The 18360-nt window shown below is 33.2% G+C and overlaps 1 protein-coding gene across 6 annotated transcripts in view; it reads right to left on the reverse strand.

Annotated features, from left to right (window-relative positions):
• The window catches only part of VPS13B (vacuolar protein sorting 13 homolog B), a 645914-nt gene that overhangs the window by 556352 nt on the left and 71202 nt on the right, over positions 1–18360 (reverse strand). For all 6 annotated transcript variants that reach the window (XR_008628450.1, XM_055125276.1, XM_055125277.1 and 3 more), the window contains exon 15: positions 12124–12248. Coding sequence is in view for 5 of the 6 variants with exons in the window: in XM_055125276.1 (XP_054981251.1) it covers positions 12124–12248 (125 nt within the window). In the remaining variant the exon portion in view is untranslated. The remainder of the gene's footprint in view (positions 1–12123; positions 12249–18360) is intronic.

The following is an 18360-nucleotide window of genomic DNA, read 5'->3' on the forward strand; positions in this document are numbered from 1 at the left end:
TCTGGCAATATTTTTAAGTTATAAATCTTAGTAAAGAATACAAAGAACTATAAAGAACTTACTAATCATTACTAACATGACCAATTAATTTAAAAATATTTACAAGCAATTTCACCATTCCAGATCTACATCAACATCCCTAAATCTACATTTCCCCATCCATAAGGAAAAGACAATACATTACTTGTTGATTTCAAAGGTAAGGTTCAAATAAACCTTGTATATATGGGTCAGAGAAACAGTACCCCCTACAGGGATGCTTGCTGACCTGGGTTCAATCTGTGGCATCCTATATACTCCCAGGCACTGCATATGGCTTTCCCAAGCCCTGCCTGGAGTGATCTCTGAGCAAAAAACCAGGAGCAACACTGGGTGTGGTCCAAAAACCATCTCAAATGTAGTAGAATCTTGTTGGAGTGGGGTTGTAGCTCAGTGGCAGAGCACTTAATGAGGCACACAGTTAAATCCAAGCACCAAAAACAGAGAGAAAAAAAATCAATATTCTTTTCTCACACTAAATATGCAGCACTATTTGAATCTGCATATACTGAATGCGAAAATCTCCAGTAATTATTTGTTGCTTAAGTTTAATAAATTAGAAAGATTAAATCCTCAAACAACAATCAGGAAAATGAAAGGCAATTATTTTTTAAAAATCAGGCTAAATTTAGTGATTTCCAACACAAGTCATTTTCCTTTGAATAAATGTACTAATAATTTAGTTTCAGTTTCCAAAAGATAATGAAACACAGATATATTTAAAAAGAATTTATGATTAGAATAAAATGTCACAGGATAATACTCTCCTGCTGTAGTACATGAGCAAAACCAATACTTAGATAATATAATTCCTCTCATAGTAGGTTTACAATAATATCTGAAAATAAAACTTAAAGACAATAGTCTCAAACTTAGTTGTAAATGGTCACATGGGTGCCACTAAACAAACCAAGTTTGGAACTCTTAACAAGGGAAATATATGGATCATATTTGCCTATTCAAGTTCACACCCAGCTAATCATAAAACTACCATGTGGAAAATATCAAATTTTTCAAAAGCAAAAATCAAAACAAACCTCTGTTCTCATTGAACCAACACTCTTTTGCTGTTAACAAGTATGTGTCCCAAGTATTTTGTGTTCGTGCTAAAAAATTCAAAGGAAAAATTCTTATACAGAGGAGCTCTTATAGTTGTTGGACTGTCGTGTTTTTGCTGTTGGGGGAGGCGAGGCTGGGGGCCACATCAGGCTTTGCTCAGGGCCCATTCCTGCTTCTGTGCTCCAGGATCATTCCTGGAACTTCTCAGGGGGACAATATGCAGTGCTCAGGATTGGCCAGGGGGAGTGCAGTACAAGCAAGCACCTTAGCCCCTATACTCTCTCTCCATCCCCTTTCAGTGTTTCAACTCTGCACACATACACACTCTTTTAAGAAGAATGAGAGTGGGAGGGATCCCGGGAACATTATTGGTGGAGAATGGGCACTGGTGGACGGACGGGTACTCGATCATTGTGTGACTGAAACATAAGCACAGAAGTTTGAAAGTCTGTAACTGTATCTCACAGTGATTCATTAAAAAAATAATAATAAGTTTTTAAAAAAAGAATGAGAGTGGGTATCTTTCAACTGTACGTGTAAATACACAATAAATTATAATGCCAACATTATAAAAAACAAAAATTGGTAGGACTATTAACATATAAAAGTTGGTCAATTTTTGGAGTACTTTTTTAAATAGTACTGCATCTATACTCCAAAATATCATTGTAGATTATTAGTAAAATATAAAAGCATTCATACCAGTGATTAACCATACTTATAATTTTATAACTATTTGTACAACCGATGTAGCGAAGTGTTAGTAGTAACTAAACTTATTCACAAGCTTGCAAGCACAGTTTTAAAATTAGTACTGAGAAAACATCCAACAAAAACATTTTCAGAAAAATTATAACAATTATTAAATTTAACTTTTTTGATTCAATAATTAAAAGGTACTGCATTTCTTTAACATTTAGAATTTAAGTATATTAAAAATCATTCAACACAGTCAGATTCACAGAAAAACTGGGCATATACTAGAGTTGAATATCCTTAAAATAAAGCTTAGATGAATTTTATTATATATTTTCCAACTTGAAGTATATATGTAGGTTCACATAATTAAGTTAGTCTAATATAATCTAGTATTCCAGACTTCAAATACAATTTAGATAAAGTGTTCACATTCCTACAAGGCTATAAATAAATTTACCAAATTATATATACAGAATAAAATTATCTTTATAATTTAAAGCTTATCTTGCTTAAGAGTTTGACTACTGTATTTGCAGACACAAAATACAGGGACTGGAGCAATAGCACAGCAGGTAGGGCATTTGCCTTGCACATGGCATTGTGTTACCCTAGAGCCCTTGCTAAAGATGAACTAATAAGCAAAATAGGCAAGATATTTGTCTTACAGCAGTAGGAAATATTAGTTAATGAGTTAGAGAGAGAAAAAGTTAATTGGCTGCTATACCATCACTTAAAATCAAAATGTAAAGTTGTCGTTTTAGCTATCTTGGGCCTTGGAAGGAAATGTTCGCACAGAATTTGCATATTTTAATTGCTTAATATTTTTGTGTTTAATTTTAAAAAATGATTTCTAATTTGTGAATTGAAACTCATCTAATTAGTAGTGGAGCAAACAGTGATAGAAATTATTATATAGGTTTCTGTGGATATCTGACAATTCACTGAATAAGCCAATGATTTTTTTTACTTTCCAGTTTTCGTGTAGTCTTTTTGATTATAAATTTCCAAACTGATATTTTAGAATGCATTATTGCTTTATAATCACATCCTATACTAAGTAGCTTTTAAAATCATTAATAAATACTTCATATTTGTAATTATTTTATAATTTTTATTAAAAACAGGAACAAAATTATTTTTCAATTATGTAAGTGGATTTATTAAAAATTTTTTGATTGTTATGAAGATAAAATGAGAAATGCATAAAGGAATCTTTAAACTGCCTCGGCACAGATATCTATTATGATTCATACTAACTTTGCATTAAAACAATAAATGTTCCATTGACATTACAATATGATGAAGATGATTTTTAACAAATCCAGGTGGATAAGAATAATGTTTTATAATTATGTGCACACAGACAATTCAGGTTAAAAGTGAAATCTGTATGTCTTTGAAAAATCCAGCATTGTTTACTTTTTACATTTTTGCTTATAGGGTGTGTACCCAAGAGTAATGGTTACTATATGTCCAGGGTGGGTCTCGGGGCCATCAGCGCTTCGGGCCTTATAGGGTCCACCTGGTGGTGCTCAGGGTTTTGCTAGGGCTACTCCAGCGGGTTTGATTCCCAGAATCCCATATGGTCCCCTGAGCACTGCCAGGAGTAATTCCTAAGTGCAGAACCAGGAGTAACCCATGGGCATCACCGGGTGTGACCCGAAAAGCCAAAAAAAAAACCAAACAAACAAACAAAAAAAAGCCCATTGGTCCTATATTTTACATGCTAACAACTCAATTTCCTGCTTTTTGTTTTTAAACCTTAAAAAACTCTTAAATAACTTTTAAGGCAAAAGACTTAGTGAAATTAAAACAAATATATTTTTGTGTATATATAATGTAATTTAAAATCCTTGGGGGTGGAATGATAGTACAGAAGGAGGGAATTTGTCTTGCACTCAGGGTTGAACCCAGCACCCCATATGGTCCCCAACGTCCCACCAGGAGTGATACCCCATCTGATGTAATGGAGAAACTGATCAAAGGAGGTTAGGTTATTTTTTATACTGGGATCTGCTTAAACCCACTCTAGTGTAGATTTAACAAGAAAAATTAAAGTGAGCATATTTGATTTATTTTAAAACAGTAAAATATGGACTCATACCTTACCCTAAAGGTTGCATATTCCTGTGTGTACAATCTAAAGCTTCAGGTGGACAGAAAGTAACTTTTTTTTAAGGAATCTGAAGTTCAGTTGTGAAATGGATACATGTGCTCAGCTCTCAACACAGACCACATGCCTAGCTGGTGCCCTAAACATCTTCTGAAAATATGGGAAAGTTTGAGAATCAGGGCAATGGGACAAAAGGCTGTGTGCAGGATTTGCAGGCAGGAGGCCTCGGGCCAACCCCTGGCGTTACAGAGGTTCCCTGAGCAGGAGCAGCCCCCTCAAGCACTGTGAATGTGACTCCCAAACAAAAACAAAACAAAATCTTAAAAGCTGTATAGTCACCTGATTGAAATGAGATCACAATTCAGAAGCAATTCATATACATTATGCAGAGTTTAAATTTACTTTTTGCAAATGAGTGGAAATTTGCTTGAAATAGAAATCACTCGCAATTTGTGCTATTTTTGAGATCTGCCTGATTCTAGAAATAAATAATGTAATTTTTTATTACACTAATACTAGAAATAAAAGCTAGACTTTTCAAATACCAACAGATGAACCCCAGTTCTATCAGAAATATCTCTTTATGAAAAAAACACAGAAAATACTGCTCATGTACGATTGCATTTGTTGAAATATAGCCTCTTTTCATAAGCTAGATAGCATTAGCACACTTCATTAGACAAATAACCTTGTAACCAGAAAGCCTTGGCTGAATTAGTTTTACCAATTAATAGCTCAATGAAATGTTTTTCCATTTCCTCATATTTCAAATTGAAGAGCAACGAACACTAAACCTATAATAGTAATTTTTAATAAATGCTTGGAAAAATACCTTAAATGTTTACATCTTTAAGTCACTTTCAAACAATTAAGCACTATTGTAAATAATGAACTCAGATGTTTATTATGCTATCATTAGTTAAATTGATGCTTAGAAAGGTACTATGATCCAAATAAATCTTCCATGTCCTCCCAAAGTCTACCTTGTATAAAAGAAACCAGCTAAATGACCATCTGATTACAATGGTTGTTCATTGGCTATAATTTTTATTCTAATTACTAGTATTGTTGAACTTTTTTTTATAAAGTTATAAAGTACAAAGTACTATAGCTTTTTAAGGACTTAAAAAAAGAGGAATTAATCTTAAAAATATATTTAAGAAGAAAACTAAGTTGGAAACAATTTCCCTAAATTACTTAAGTTACAATATTCCTTTAGAAATAAAAATTGCTTTTCTCCAATCAATAAGTGATTAAGAGCAAAAACTACTGTCAAGTTAAATTTAGAAACAAGCCAAAGAATTTTTTTTAATTCAACTCTTTTTCCTTATTCCCAAAATAAAGTAGAACTATTCCAAACATACACCTGACCACTTCTGACATGCTCACACTAACCAATTTTTAAGAAAAACTTCGGCAAATCACTTATATAATTATTTTAAACCAAAAAAGGAAGACTTAAATAAATAAAGAACTTCTGGCTTTGAAGTCAGATTTAAATAGTTTCAACATTAAAATTCAATGTAGTCCCACAGAATTAGAAGAACCAATAAAAGCCTAATCTAATAAAGGAATAATTTTCAAAGTATGTAAGGATCATCGTCAGCCAAACAAAATTTAAAATAACCAAAAATTTTAACTTAATTACAAGTGTTAATATTTATAGTTTTGATCTATAGTTACCTCACCTCTACACCACTGAAGTGCCTGGTATTCTCCACCAAGGTCCTAGTCATTAATTCTTGTCTACCTCATCTTCCCACCCCTACCTTCTGCCCTCTAACTTGGATTTTTAGTTCTGTAATCCAGGACCAAGGGTTTATTATCATCTGATAGTCTTTTCCCTAAAGTGATCTAATTTTTCAATAGGCAAAGGAGTAGCATATAAATCTCTAAAGAAACTATACAAGTGAGCAATAAGCACTTGAAAGATGTTCAACATCATTCATCATGAGCGAGATGAAAATCAAAGCTACTAGATATAATTTCATATTCACTGGGAGTGAGGAAACTATTCTGGGAGAAAAAAAAAGCACAGACAGGACATAAAAATAACTGGAAGTCCTGTGCACTGCTGGTGGGAATGGAAATAGGTACAACTTCAGTAAAAAACAGAATGGCAGGTTCCTTCAAAAAATAGAAAACTAAACACAGAAATTACTACATGATCCAGCAATTTTACTTCAAAGAAAAATACATATCTAAAAGAACAGAAATCAGGAGTTCCAGCAGCTTATTATATATTCTTGCTAACAGCATCATTCATAAAGGTCAAAATTATTAAAGGGACAAAAAAAAACCTGAATTGACACTGACAGACAAATACATTTTATTGTGGCTTTTGCAGACAAGGGATAATTATTCAATCTTAGAAAAAAAGGAAATAGAATAATAGCAAAGAAGGAATTATGCTATATGTAATATTATAAATAATTCTTGAAAACCAAATATATTCTGGACAAAAAAAAAAAGAACAAATACTGAGTGATTTCATTTACATGAGGTACACAGAATAGTCAAATTCATAGTGATAGAAAATAAAACAGTAGCTACCAGGAGCTGGAGGTAGGATTAATACATTTGCTATTTTAAAAAGTACAAAATATGAGATTTCCAGAAATAAAAGTAAAAACAGCCAAACCATTCAAAGTAGCTGCTGAATTGTACTTAATAGTTAAAACAGCAGAACTCATGGTTGTGAATAATTATCATAATATTAGGTAAAAGGATAATCACTTTCAGTACAACTGACGGAGCTATCAATCAAGAAAATGAGGATTAAACTGAGGCACTGCAATTGACTGTGTGCTTTCAGATAAACAATTTCACCTTTTTGGGACTCCCTTTTCTCATCTTTGAAATGAGAAGACGGTAACAGATGATGCCAGTGTTTCTTTTCTGTTCAAATCATTCCAAATGCCAGGAGAACCAAAGCTGTAAACTAAGCTGTTGCCACTCAAAGAGAGAAAAAGGAATTAACAGGCCAGTTAAGTCCTACCGACTTCATGACAGTAAAGGAAAATTTAGCTACAAGAACAGAAGAAAATATACAGGCTTTGTAAACAGGGGAATCAACATCAAGTTCCCCCAGCACTGAAAACACACAACTCAAAGTTCTTAAGGGCTTCTAAGTGTGGTATAATAAAGGACCGCACTTGGGAAAACTTTATTTTGAACCCTGTGATGTGGATCACTCATTCTCCATGTTTGCTAATAAATATTCTTGGCATTTTTATTACACTGGAAGGGATCAGCTTCTAGTAAAGCTAAGAGTACTTATTCCAGTGTTATTCTGAGCGAGGCGAGAAAAACTGGCAGCTTCAGTTTCTGTTTCAGGGAGGCAAAAGGAGCAGCATTTGCCTTACCTCTCCCTGAGACACATCAACACCACAGAGTGAGCACCAAGTCCTGTGGTTTCTGATTAACACTGACCTCTAAGACAAATTCCACAAAAGCCTGCGCCTCCCACGAATAAAATGCTCAATAATTTCATTACAAAAACAAGCTATCTAAAAGAGGGAATAGGAATTTGATCCCCCAATCTTATAAAGATGAGGTTTTTCCATATTTCTATAAATATATAAATTATTTCTGACAAACAGAAGCAGTTGGTATGAAAGATAAGAAACATAAAAGCAGATTTTAATTCAATGAAAGAATTTTAGAGGTGCCAAAAATGAATCTAGCTGTCTTACAAGTAGAAAAATCTCTTTAAGTAAATCACTCAACCTGTGGGTAGATAACTAGAAATCTGAACTTTATGACAAACTTTCAAAAATTGAGATAATTCCCAAGAATTTATATAATGCATCACGTATGATTCTATGAAATCAAGATAACAATATTTACGTACTGATTCTAGCAAGGTTCAGATTAGCTATTTTATCACAAACAGTATCTCAATTCATAGAAATCCATTTTTACTCTAAAAGGTACAATACATGTACCTTTAAAGATAATTTCATTTTAATAACTATCTTTACTCTTTTGAATGAAAAGGAATGAAGGGCTGGAGTGGGGGTGGGGGGAAGATCACGGAATTTGGAATCAGATCACCCTCAATGAAAATCCTTCCCCAACAACTGTATGTCTTGGTACAAATTATTTAGCTCCTGTGAGTTTTAATTTTAAAACAGAAAATATTAGGCTATCACACAGAATTTATGAAAATGTTTAGTACCAAACTATAAAACAAGAATACAACATTCTCTGTTAGATCCTACACATTCTTTTATTGCTTCCTTTAACGTTACCTTCTCCACATACTCCATGATTTTCTATGCCAAAGAAATTTTGTGTTTGGGGACACACACCGTTGCATTAAGGGCTTTCTCCTGGTCTACGCTTGGGGATTACGCCCAGCGGGGCTCAGGGGTCCATAGCCAGTGCCAGGGATCAAACCAAAGTCAGCACGTGAAAGACAAGTGTCTTAACCATTGTATAATATTTTCCCCACTCCTCAAAAATAATTTTTATGCCAAAATAAGACACATATTGCCTCTCTATGAATAAGATCACATTTTTAAATTCCCAATTACAGGAGAACACGAACTTGAAACCGTATGGTTGTAGTCAAAAGCCTGATCGGGAGAAATGGGGCTGACAAATAAGCAATCAACTGGTGTACACTACTATTAATAGTTTGCATTTATTTAAAAAGTGTACATCCTTATTTGTACCAGTCCAAACACAAAGTAACTTCTCAAATTCCTACCCCACTGCATCCACTCATGGATTCAAGGATCTCCCCATGACCCTTCAGACAATACTGCCCTCCAGAAGTCTCCACCCTCAAACCTGTCTCAGGATAATTTATCTGATCCAAGCATCACTGTTCAACCCTAATGTCACTCCTCTGAAGCCATTTCTTAGGCCCCAGAGAAGACTGTCACTCTCCCTAAACTGCTTCAGGCTCAATTTTGCCAATAATAACAACTGCTTTCCTATGTGTCTAGAATCTTACCCCTCTCCCCATGCCCCACCTCCCCCACTAGGCTATAAGATGACAGTGTCAAGGCATCTCTTATCCTCCCTGCATTCTACTTTATCCTTATCCACTCCAAACATATAGCATACTGCTTATCAAGACAAAGGGAATCAAAATATACTTAACAAAAAACTCTAGGCTGCTTTGATACAACTGAAACTGTAAGAAAAGAAAAAGTTCCAAAGGATTAGGAGAAAAAAATAAGAGAAAATTAAGGGTCTTCATTTTAATTCTAAACTCAAATTGCAAATCAAGAATGTGTAAACTGTCAGGGCAGGAAGAGACAGTACCAAAGGTAAGGCACTCAAACACACCAAATTCAGATTCAATATAAGTTTGAACCCTGACAAGAATGATTACCAAGCTACTGAGCAGAGAGCCATGAACGCCGCCAGGTGTGATCCCCAAAAAACAAAAAAGGACAGTGAAACAATCTAAAGGCTATCAAGAATTCAACAGACATTACTTTGCACAACAAAAGTCAATCCTCCAAAGAGCACACATGTTGCATGATTTAAAGAATAGACAAAACTAATCTATACTATGAGAAATACGAATAACAGTTTTAACTTTGGAGGACGATGGATGAGAGTTTTTGGGAAACTAAAAATACTTTTTTTTTTTTCAGCTGGTTACCAAATGTTAAGTTCCATTTTAAAACATCATAATATATGCAGCTTTTTCTAAAAATTAATATTGTACTATATATTTTATAGAGTAGAAATATATTTTCACTGTTTTTAAAAAAAAATGTTAAATCATTACTAATGAAATCCTTAGTGAACTTTTAAGGTTTTTTGTAATAATTATTTTTTTCTTTTTGGGTCACACCTGACGATGCACAGGGGTTACTCCTGGTTCATGCACTCAGAAATTACTCCTGGCAGTGCTCAAGGGACCATATGGGATGCTGGGAATCAAACCCGGGTCGGCCACAAGCAAGGCAAACACCCTACCCGCTGTGCTATCGTTCCAGCCCCCTTTCTATCCTGTTTTAAGGGACTGAAAGAATTAAATATTAACCTGATATAAAAACAATGAGAAATATTTTTGAATTTACTTTTATAAGTAGTAAAATATGTAGAATAAAAAATTATAACAAAAATATTTTTAAGTAAATTCTAAGAAACTGGGAGTTTATTAACAGTTTCTTCATTGTGGCTGACATTAATATCATAACCAGGGTGACTTGCAAAAATAATCCTCACTCACCACATGAGTTCAATAAAATTCTGAGTTCTTGTATGATTCTTGATTTAGTTCAAACACTACACTGAGTATTTTATGTGTGGTATTTTATTTACAGCATCTAACATCTAATTTTAATAGATTTAATATTCATTCTTTTGATTTTAGAGCTGCAAAGAATGAATAATTTAAATTCTATTTACTGAAGAATACCATTTTAAAACACTATTTTAGATCAATATACATCTAGACTAGTGACCACCAGAAACTGGAGAGGTGAAGAAAGAAAAGTGACTACTGACAGGTACAGAGCTTGGGGGTGAGGGGGCAGTGGGGGTAATAAAATACTTCTGGAAATGACAGCAGTGATGGCATGTAACTGTGAATACTAAAATCTGATTATATACTTTTGAATAAAAAGCATCACGAGACTACAACTCTAAAATTCTTAGAAAAACTAAATATAAAATAAAGCAACATACTTTCATAAACCAAGAAAAAGTAACACTGAAATAATGTAGAAAGGGATCTAAACTACATAAAGTCAAATCACATCCAAATATTAGCTCATACTTTTAGTGATCTCATATCTTTAATATTTAATTGGAATATTTTAGATGTCAGCAGAACTATTATAAATCACATTTTATATTTATTCTTTATAAGGCTTATAATGTCTAAAATAAGCTTGGCTTATTTAAATATATGATTATTTCCAAGATAAATTATTAATTCACCACATAGATATTAACTTTTTTACTTTTTAAGAAGTTTTCAAGTATTTTTAACAACAAATTGCACTGAATTACACACAAATTTTGGTGAGTGTTACGAATAATTTTAAAAACTACTAACTAAAAATAAAGATATTTACAGACTAATGAAGTCTATATCAACATAGAAAACAGAAATATACCAAGGGATTTAATAGATAAGAAAATAAAAGCTGGAACAAATGAAAATACTAGCTGCATGGAAATGAAAAATTCAAAAGTTAATCTCTATACATATAGTAAATGACATTAAGAAGGTGGGTAACAACAAAAAAAGTTAAACTTGTTGAGAGACAATGAGAATAATAATTTTATTTTATAAAAAAATGGTTTTAAGATATTAACTATAACTTCAATACTTTTTAATATTCTAGATCATAGTAAAATCTCATTAAAATACAAGATTTTAAAAATTTTGTGTCTAAAGTTACATATTAATTGAAATTTTTAGCAAATAATTCATAGGAATTAATGACTATTATCTGTAAGTTTTACTTTTTTCACAGACTAATGGAAAACACTCCTTATAAACATAAGGCTATTAGTGTTAGAAAGCAAAGATATATTGTAAGTAATTAAGATAATCTAAACTATAAAATGAAGATATATTTCACTAGAATATAATTTTACATGTTTAAACAAGTATTTCATCAATATAGTAAAACTTAGTTTTCAATCTTCAAGAAAATATAATTAGTAATTATTGGTTTTCTTTCTATAAATCTCTTTTAAGGAAATATGACCTGCAAATACAGAATACCAACAGTGAGTAATAATGAGAGTTAAAATCAGTTTCTTCCTAAATGGAGTGACAAAAAAAGAAAAGTCAAGTATTCTAAATCTTAATTATGCATCTATGTTTCTCTGTGGCTATGAGCACGCATGAAATTGTAATTTTAGACTATTGCTATTACTATGAAACTTTTTTAAAAGGTCTTTGTATATTCTCAAAAAGAAGACAAGAATGAAAGGCCGGGTGAGAGGGTACTTCTTTGCAGTTCTTAATTACAATGTGAAGCAGAAACATTTTACTGCAATTCTAACATGGATAAAATTTACTATGTAAACAATAGTAATTAATACCACAAATGATACCATGATTAAGTTACTATAGTTTCTCAGTAAGAGACACTATAACTTTAAATGTTTTTCTCAGGTTCAGGTTTTACATAAAGCTAAGATACTAGCATAACACAGTACCACTTGGCTTTATCCCCTAAGATAAATACAAATTAACATTATTTACATTTTAATGTAACACTTACCAGAATGTAGGGAGTTTCAGAAGTTTGCCATAAAGAGCAGTGCTGAAGGAAGGAATAATTGAAACAGGTAAGCAGTAAGATCCCCTATAGTCCAAAGAAGTCAGTCCTGCCTGGAAACCAAATATCTGAAACAAAAAGAAAAGATCCAAATGTTCAGAGACAAAGTTTTAATAAGCACAGGATGAAATACGTCAGTTTCAATTTGCTCTTCAACAGCTGCACATTAAATATGTTCCAAAGATTTTTTCCACTTCCCAAAGTCAACTTTTTCTTTTATTCAATCTGACATGAACTAAGTCCAAATTAAGAGATTTAAATGTATATTTATTTTATATTCCTGAAAGAAGACTGAATCTTTAAATTTCATCACTTATATATACAACTTTAATGTAGTACAGTATCAGTTAAAATGCACATTTTATATTAAACAATTTACAGCATTCTTATACTTTATATTAACTTTATTAAATTAAGCATATTTTGTGACTAAAAGAATATTAACTACAAGAACAATCTTAAAAGTATTTTGCTTCCAACTTACATACAGCATACCCATACAAAAAGGATATGCAAATCTACCCTAAAATATTATGTCTTTTTTCCTGATTTTTTCCTTTCTTTTGTGAAAATAATTGTAGGGTTTATGTTTTTAGCCCAGGAAATTTGGTTCATGTCATAAATTACTCTTCATATGTTTATAGTTAAGACGAAAAGATCACTCAAAAATTTTATAGCGTTCTCTGAAATCCTTTAACACTGTATTCTGCCTTAATAGGAACAATATAAAGTCACATTTTACACCAAGGTTAGCAGAGAAATAAATATATTTCTGCTCTACTTATTTCCAATAAGATGAAAGATAAGAATCTCACACAGGAAATACTTAACACACAGGGATACTAAACAGAGTTACTGTTTTTGCAAAAACATGCAAAAACTTAACCCTGAGCATTCATTACCCATCAGAGTATCTTCTAATCCTCGATGTAACAAACTGATTTTCCCATGTCTGGGATTTACAGTTACTTCTAAATTCTACAGTGACGTGTTAACAATTTCCCATTAATTTACAGAACAAACTATTTTCATTTGATGATCAATTTCCTAGAAATTATTAAGTTACTTCATAAAGCTAATATTATGCCCCCATGACTCTTCAAGCTGACAACAACAAATCCTTTCCTTCTTAATTCAGTTTCCAACAAACAAAATAATCCTCTGGAAGTAACAGAATTCCTATTTCCAGAGAAAACCATTTTAAAGTAACTACCTTACCTAGTATCACTGAAATAATATTAATACATCTATTAATTTCTATATCTCACAATCAGCAAAGGCATAAGAAATAGAATTAAGAATAAAAACTGTTTCTAATATTTAAATGATCAACCTTAAAAATTAAGATATTCCATGTTCACTCTCTTTTGAAGATTTTTTTCTGATTAACACTGAATGGAAAGAGCTTTGGGCACTGTACAACTTCTGCATTTCATGTGCTCTGAAAGGTCAGTACTTAAAGATTTCTAACACCTGCAATTATTAATGCACCTAGTATAAAAATAAAAATCTTTTAAAAATCTTATCTAATCTCCAAACATTTTGTAGAAAATAAAGGCAGTATTTTATCACACTGGATTATCTGTATTCACCTAAGCTCTCCAGTCACGTTCTAATGCTCTATAAAATGACCCAGCAGTATACTCAGACTTATCATTAACTACACTGAAATGGAAATTGGGTGGCGAGGAGATCCCCTGCTGGTTGTTTGCAGAACTGCAAAGGATTAGGAAGAAAATGCCTAACGTCCTCTAATTTTTTTAAAGCTATTAGTATGTTGTCCAGAGATGATTCTTATAGAACAGCAAAGCAAATATGTTAGGATGAAAGAGGTAAAAACAAGCATATAAAATTCACTTCAAAATAAAAAATCTTGAACTCCATTTTAAATCGTAAGATACATTCATTTATAATACAATACAGTTACAAGACAGATTTACAACAGATTTAAAAAGTAACTTGTCAACAACCCATGACTAAGAATACAAAAAAAAAAACCCCACTATAAATTGAGGCTGCTTGACGGAAAGTCAGTTCATATATGAACAAATATGGAACAATGCAAAAATAATAAAAGAATTTAAGAAAAATATATCTACTAATATACATTTTAGCTGAAGGAAATGCCATCTTGAATAAGATTTACAAATTAGAGTGAAAAGTTTGCTGTGCACTGCCACCTTTTAAAAGCTAATTAGAAAACAAAAAATAAATATATCATCTATATTTAACATATATAACACAAGTGTTTTTGAGTCAACATTTATTTAAAATAGCTCTAAAATTAGAAACATTCAATTTTCCTTATCTTTAAATAAAAATTAATAGAATAAATCAGGATATGCAATGGTAAAAAACAGAAGCAATATAAAGCATATATAGTGTAACTAAGTAAACAGATTTGTGATAAAAATCAATTGTCTTGTAAAGGAACAAAATAATCAAACATTACTGTCATGTCTGAAATTAATCTGTCCAGAATAGCATGTTAGATCATATAAAAATTTAAGAACGGGGGCTGGAGAGATAGCACAGCGGGTAGGGCGTTTGCCTTGCACGTGGCCGACCCGGGTTCAAATCCCAGCATCCCATATGGTCCCCTGAGCACGGCCAGGGGTAATTCCTGAGTACAGAGCCAGGAGTAACCCCTGTGCATCGCCAGGTGTGACCCAAAAAAAAAAATTAAAACGACTGATTATAACTAGAATTCTACAGAATAAGGAATATGTCAGGAAGTTAAAAGTCTTAATTTAAAACTAGAATTTCAGAGCAAAAAAACTGTTCAAAGAAAGTAACTGAATTATTTCACATATGGGAAAAATGAAGTCCAAGAGAGACAGTGTGTTGCTCAAAATTACAGATGGTCGGAACACCATCAAGATGATGATTCATTTGATCTAGCTCATTTCGTTGTTTTCTGTGCATCTTCCTGGAGAGGGTGGTGGCAGGGGGCCTCCCCGCTGGTGCTCGGGGCCACCAGGGCTATGCCAGGTAGTGCCAGGGAGCAGATGCGATGCTCTCTGTATGCCACACAGGCACTCCAGCTTCTGTGATTTTATTGTTTCTCAGATGGAAATTTCACTCTGCTATGCTTCCACCCTCCACTGCCTCAATTCAAAACAGTGTAGTTGGTTCTCCAAATATTCTTATTATAAACCAAAAACCACCAATCTTTCTCACCATCACCTTTCCCTACATCCATTAGTGAAACTTCATTTCTTACATTTGTTCGGAAAATAACTTTAAAGAGTGACCTTCAGAAGGCTACTTTCTTTCACCGCATCATTCCTCAACATCCTCTAAATCTAATTTCTGTTAATACATATTGAAACAAGAATTCCAGACTGAAGCCGATACTTGTTCTTCTCTTATGAATTTCTCTTGATTCTTTCTACCAAGACTTGAGTAAGGAAATAAGTGGCCTTTTATCTTCACACAGAATTTTAATAATAATCATGTCATTCTTAATTATATTAATAACTCATTGTTTACAATTTATTAATAATCATATAGCAACCATAATAAAATACTGCCATGCTGTCACAAATACTCTTAAAGGACAGTCTTTAAAATAAATGATAAATGCTTATAACGCAACAAGTAACTAAGTTTTAAGGCAGGCATGGATAGTTATATTTTTCCAAATATGATTTACAAAAGCCATGACCAATAAAATGGGGGGGGAAATGTTCAACATCAACATAGCTAGTCACTATGAATCAAAATCAAGAGATATCATTTCATGATCACTAAAATCAAAAGCAAGACAACTGTTAGTGGTGAAGAAATGAACTAAAATCTCGCACATTCATTGCTAGTAGGGGAGTAGAATATGGCAATCCCTTTAGGAAAAAAAGTTAAGCAGATTCTATAAACATTAAAAATACAGCTGTTGGGGCCAGAGAGATAGCACAGATGGTAAGGTGCTTGCCTTGTATGCAGCTGAACTGGTAGATCCCTGGCTCCACAAATGGTTCCCAAGCCCTTCAAGGAGTGATCTCTGAGAGAGAGCCTGGAGTAAACCCTAACCAGTCAGAAGTGCCCAAGAACAAAGTTAAAATAGAGTTGTTTTATGAACAGGTCAGTCCACACCTAAGTACTGACCCAACAAAGCCAGTGCTCACACAAAAATCTATACATGAGTGTTCACAAAGGTCCATTACTAAGTGGACATGCGAAATAATACCCTACAATGGAAAACTATTACTCAGCCATTAAAGAGGTAACATACTCATAAATTCTACAACACTGATGAGGAGTCTTCAAAAATTACGCTACGTGAAAGTAGCCAGCATCTCAGAAGAATGCACATTACATCTTCACTATGAGATTTTGAGAATGTGCAAATACATTGAGAAAGTAACTATGGAGTAACTCTGTAGTAATGCTAAGCTGTACAGGGTTTTTTGAGGGGTGATAAAGATATTCTGGTATTAGTAGTGATGGTTGCACTAAGTAAAAAAGTACAAAAAATCATATCTATTCTTTAAACGGGTAAAGTATAGCATATAAATTATGTTAACATGTTATTCTTTAAAGACTTCCAACACAGCTAAAGTCTTTGCACTAATTTCACTGGCTCCCCAAACCACACTTAGAACACCTACATCTACTTTCAGAAGTGCAGAATGCCTATTTGTTACACCTTTATAAATCCTTTGATACCTATGAACAATCTTTAGTATTTATATAAGTGGTATCAGATAGTATGCACCATTATTCTTTGTCACATTCCCACCAAAAATTATGTTGTACTGGTGTGGGCATATGTTGTCCTCCAGCTCATGTCCTTCATGAGCAAAATGTCTCAGGTCCAGTTTGGCAAACTAGACCACAGGTCAAATTTCACCCACTTCCTATTTTGATATTGCCTATAATCTAATGATCACCATGACACATGGATGTTTATGATCGATGCTACAACAGGAAACACTAAGCTGGAAACTTAAATAAGTTAAATGTTTTCCCATGGAACAAATTTTATTCTTGGGCCACAAAGATAATTCAGTAGTCAGGCACACGTGCTGGAACCAGAGACAGAACCCAGGAACCACATGCCATCCCCCCGACCCCAGCACACGAGGTATGATCCCAATGGAACCAAAATCACAGGAGCAAGCAGCTCCCTCTCCCTGGGCCCTCAGAGAACGACCTGGCTTAGTAGCCAAGTATACCCAGTAATGGCCCCCAGATTCATTCAGTGTTTTGGATCCCCTTCTCAAATTATATTCATCTCATTAACACTACTGTTGGCATAAAAATATTTCATTTTTCAACTCAAATATATGAAATTTGTTTTTCAAGTATTGTCTGGTCTGTGAAAGAAAGGTTAGCTGACAACAACTATAGAAGATAACTGATAACTGGATGGGGTAACATAAGGTAAAGGTGTTTTCACATTTACTAGACCCTGTGAAAGTATCCCCAATGATAACATTTTATATGTCCACTAGTTATTTATGAAACCAAAAATCCTCCAAATACCCAGGGAAATCTCATTAGAGGTAAAAAGTTACCTAATCTAGAAATTTTAGGGGAGTATGCTAAGCAAAATAAGTCAGGAGAAAGACAAATACTAGAGTGTTTCACTCAAATAAGAGATTTATAAAGAAATAATGCAAAGGAATAGGAAAAAATTAAAATAAGCCTCTAGATTCTGACTACAGACCTGAGGTACATATAATAACATAAAATAATGTTACTTCAACTTTTAAAAGTTATCAATCTGTGGGGCTGGAGTGACAGCATAGCGGGTAGGGCGTTTGCCTTGCACACAGCTAATCCGGGTTCAATTCCCAGCATCCCATATGGTACCCTGAGCAAAGCCAGGAGTAATTCCTGAGTGCAGAACCAGGAGTAACCCCTGTACAGAGCCAGGTGTGACCCAAAAAGAAAAAAAAAAGTAAGTTATCAATCTGAAAAAATCTGAAAGGCATTTTAATTTTATTGCAAACTTAACCTTTCTGAAACATTTCTCATACTTGACTTTATGAGCAGCAAGACCCTAAATTTACATACTATTCTATAAGTCTATAAGGTGCTTCCAATACCATATAATATGCTTATTTCAAACATCAGATGTTTTGCAATATCTTCAATAACTGATCCCAAACATAATGAAAGAATGACTTTAGCAAGTCAAAGAAGACTTGGTTAAGACATGACAATTTGATCTTCACA

This window comes from Sorex araneus, chromosome 2, assembly GCF_027595985.1.
Source record: "Sorex araneus isolate mSorAra2 chromosome 2, mSorAra2.pri, whole genome shotgun sequence".
NCBI lineage: Eukaryota > Metazoa > Chordata > Mammalia > Eulipotyphla > Soricidae > Sorex > Sorex araneus.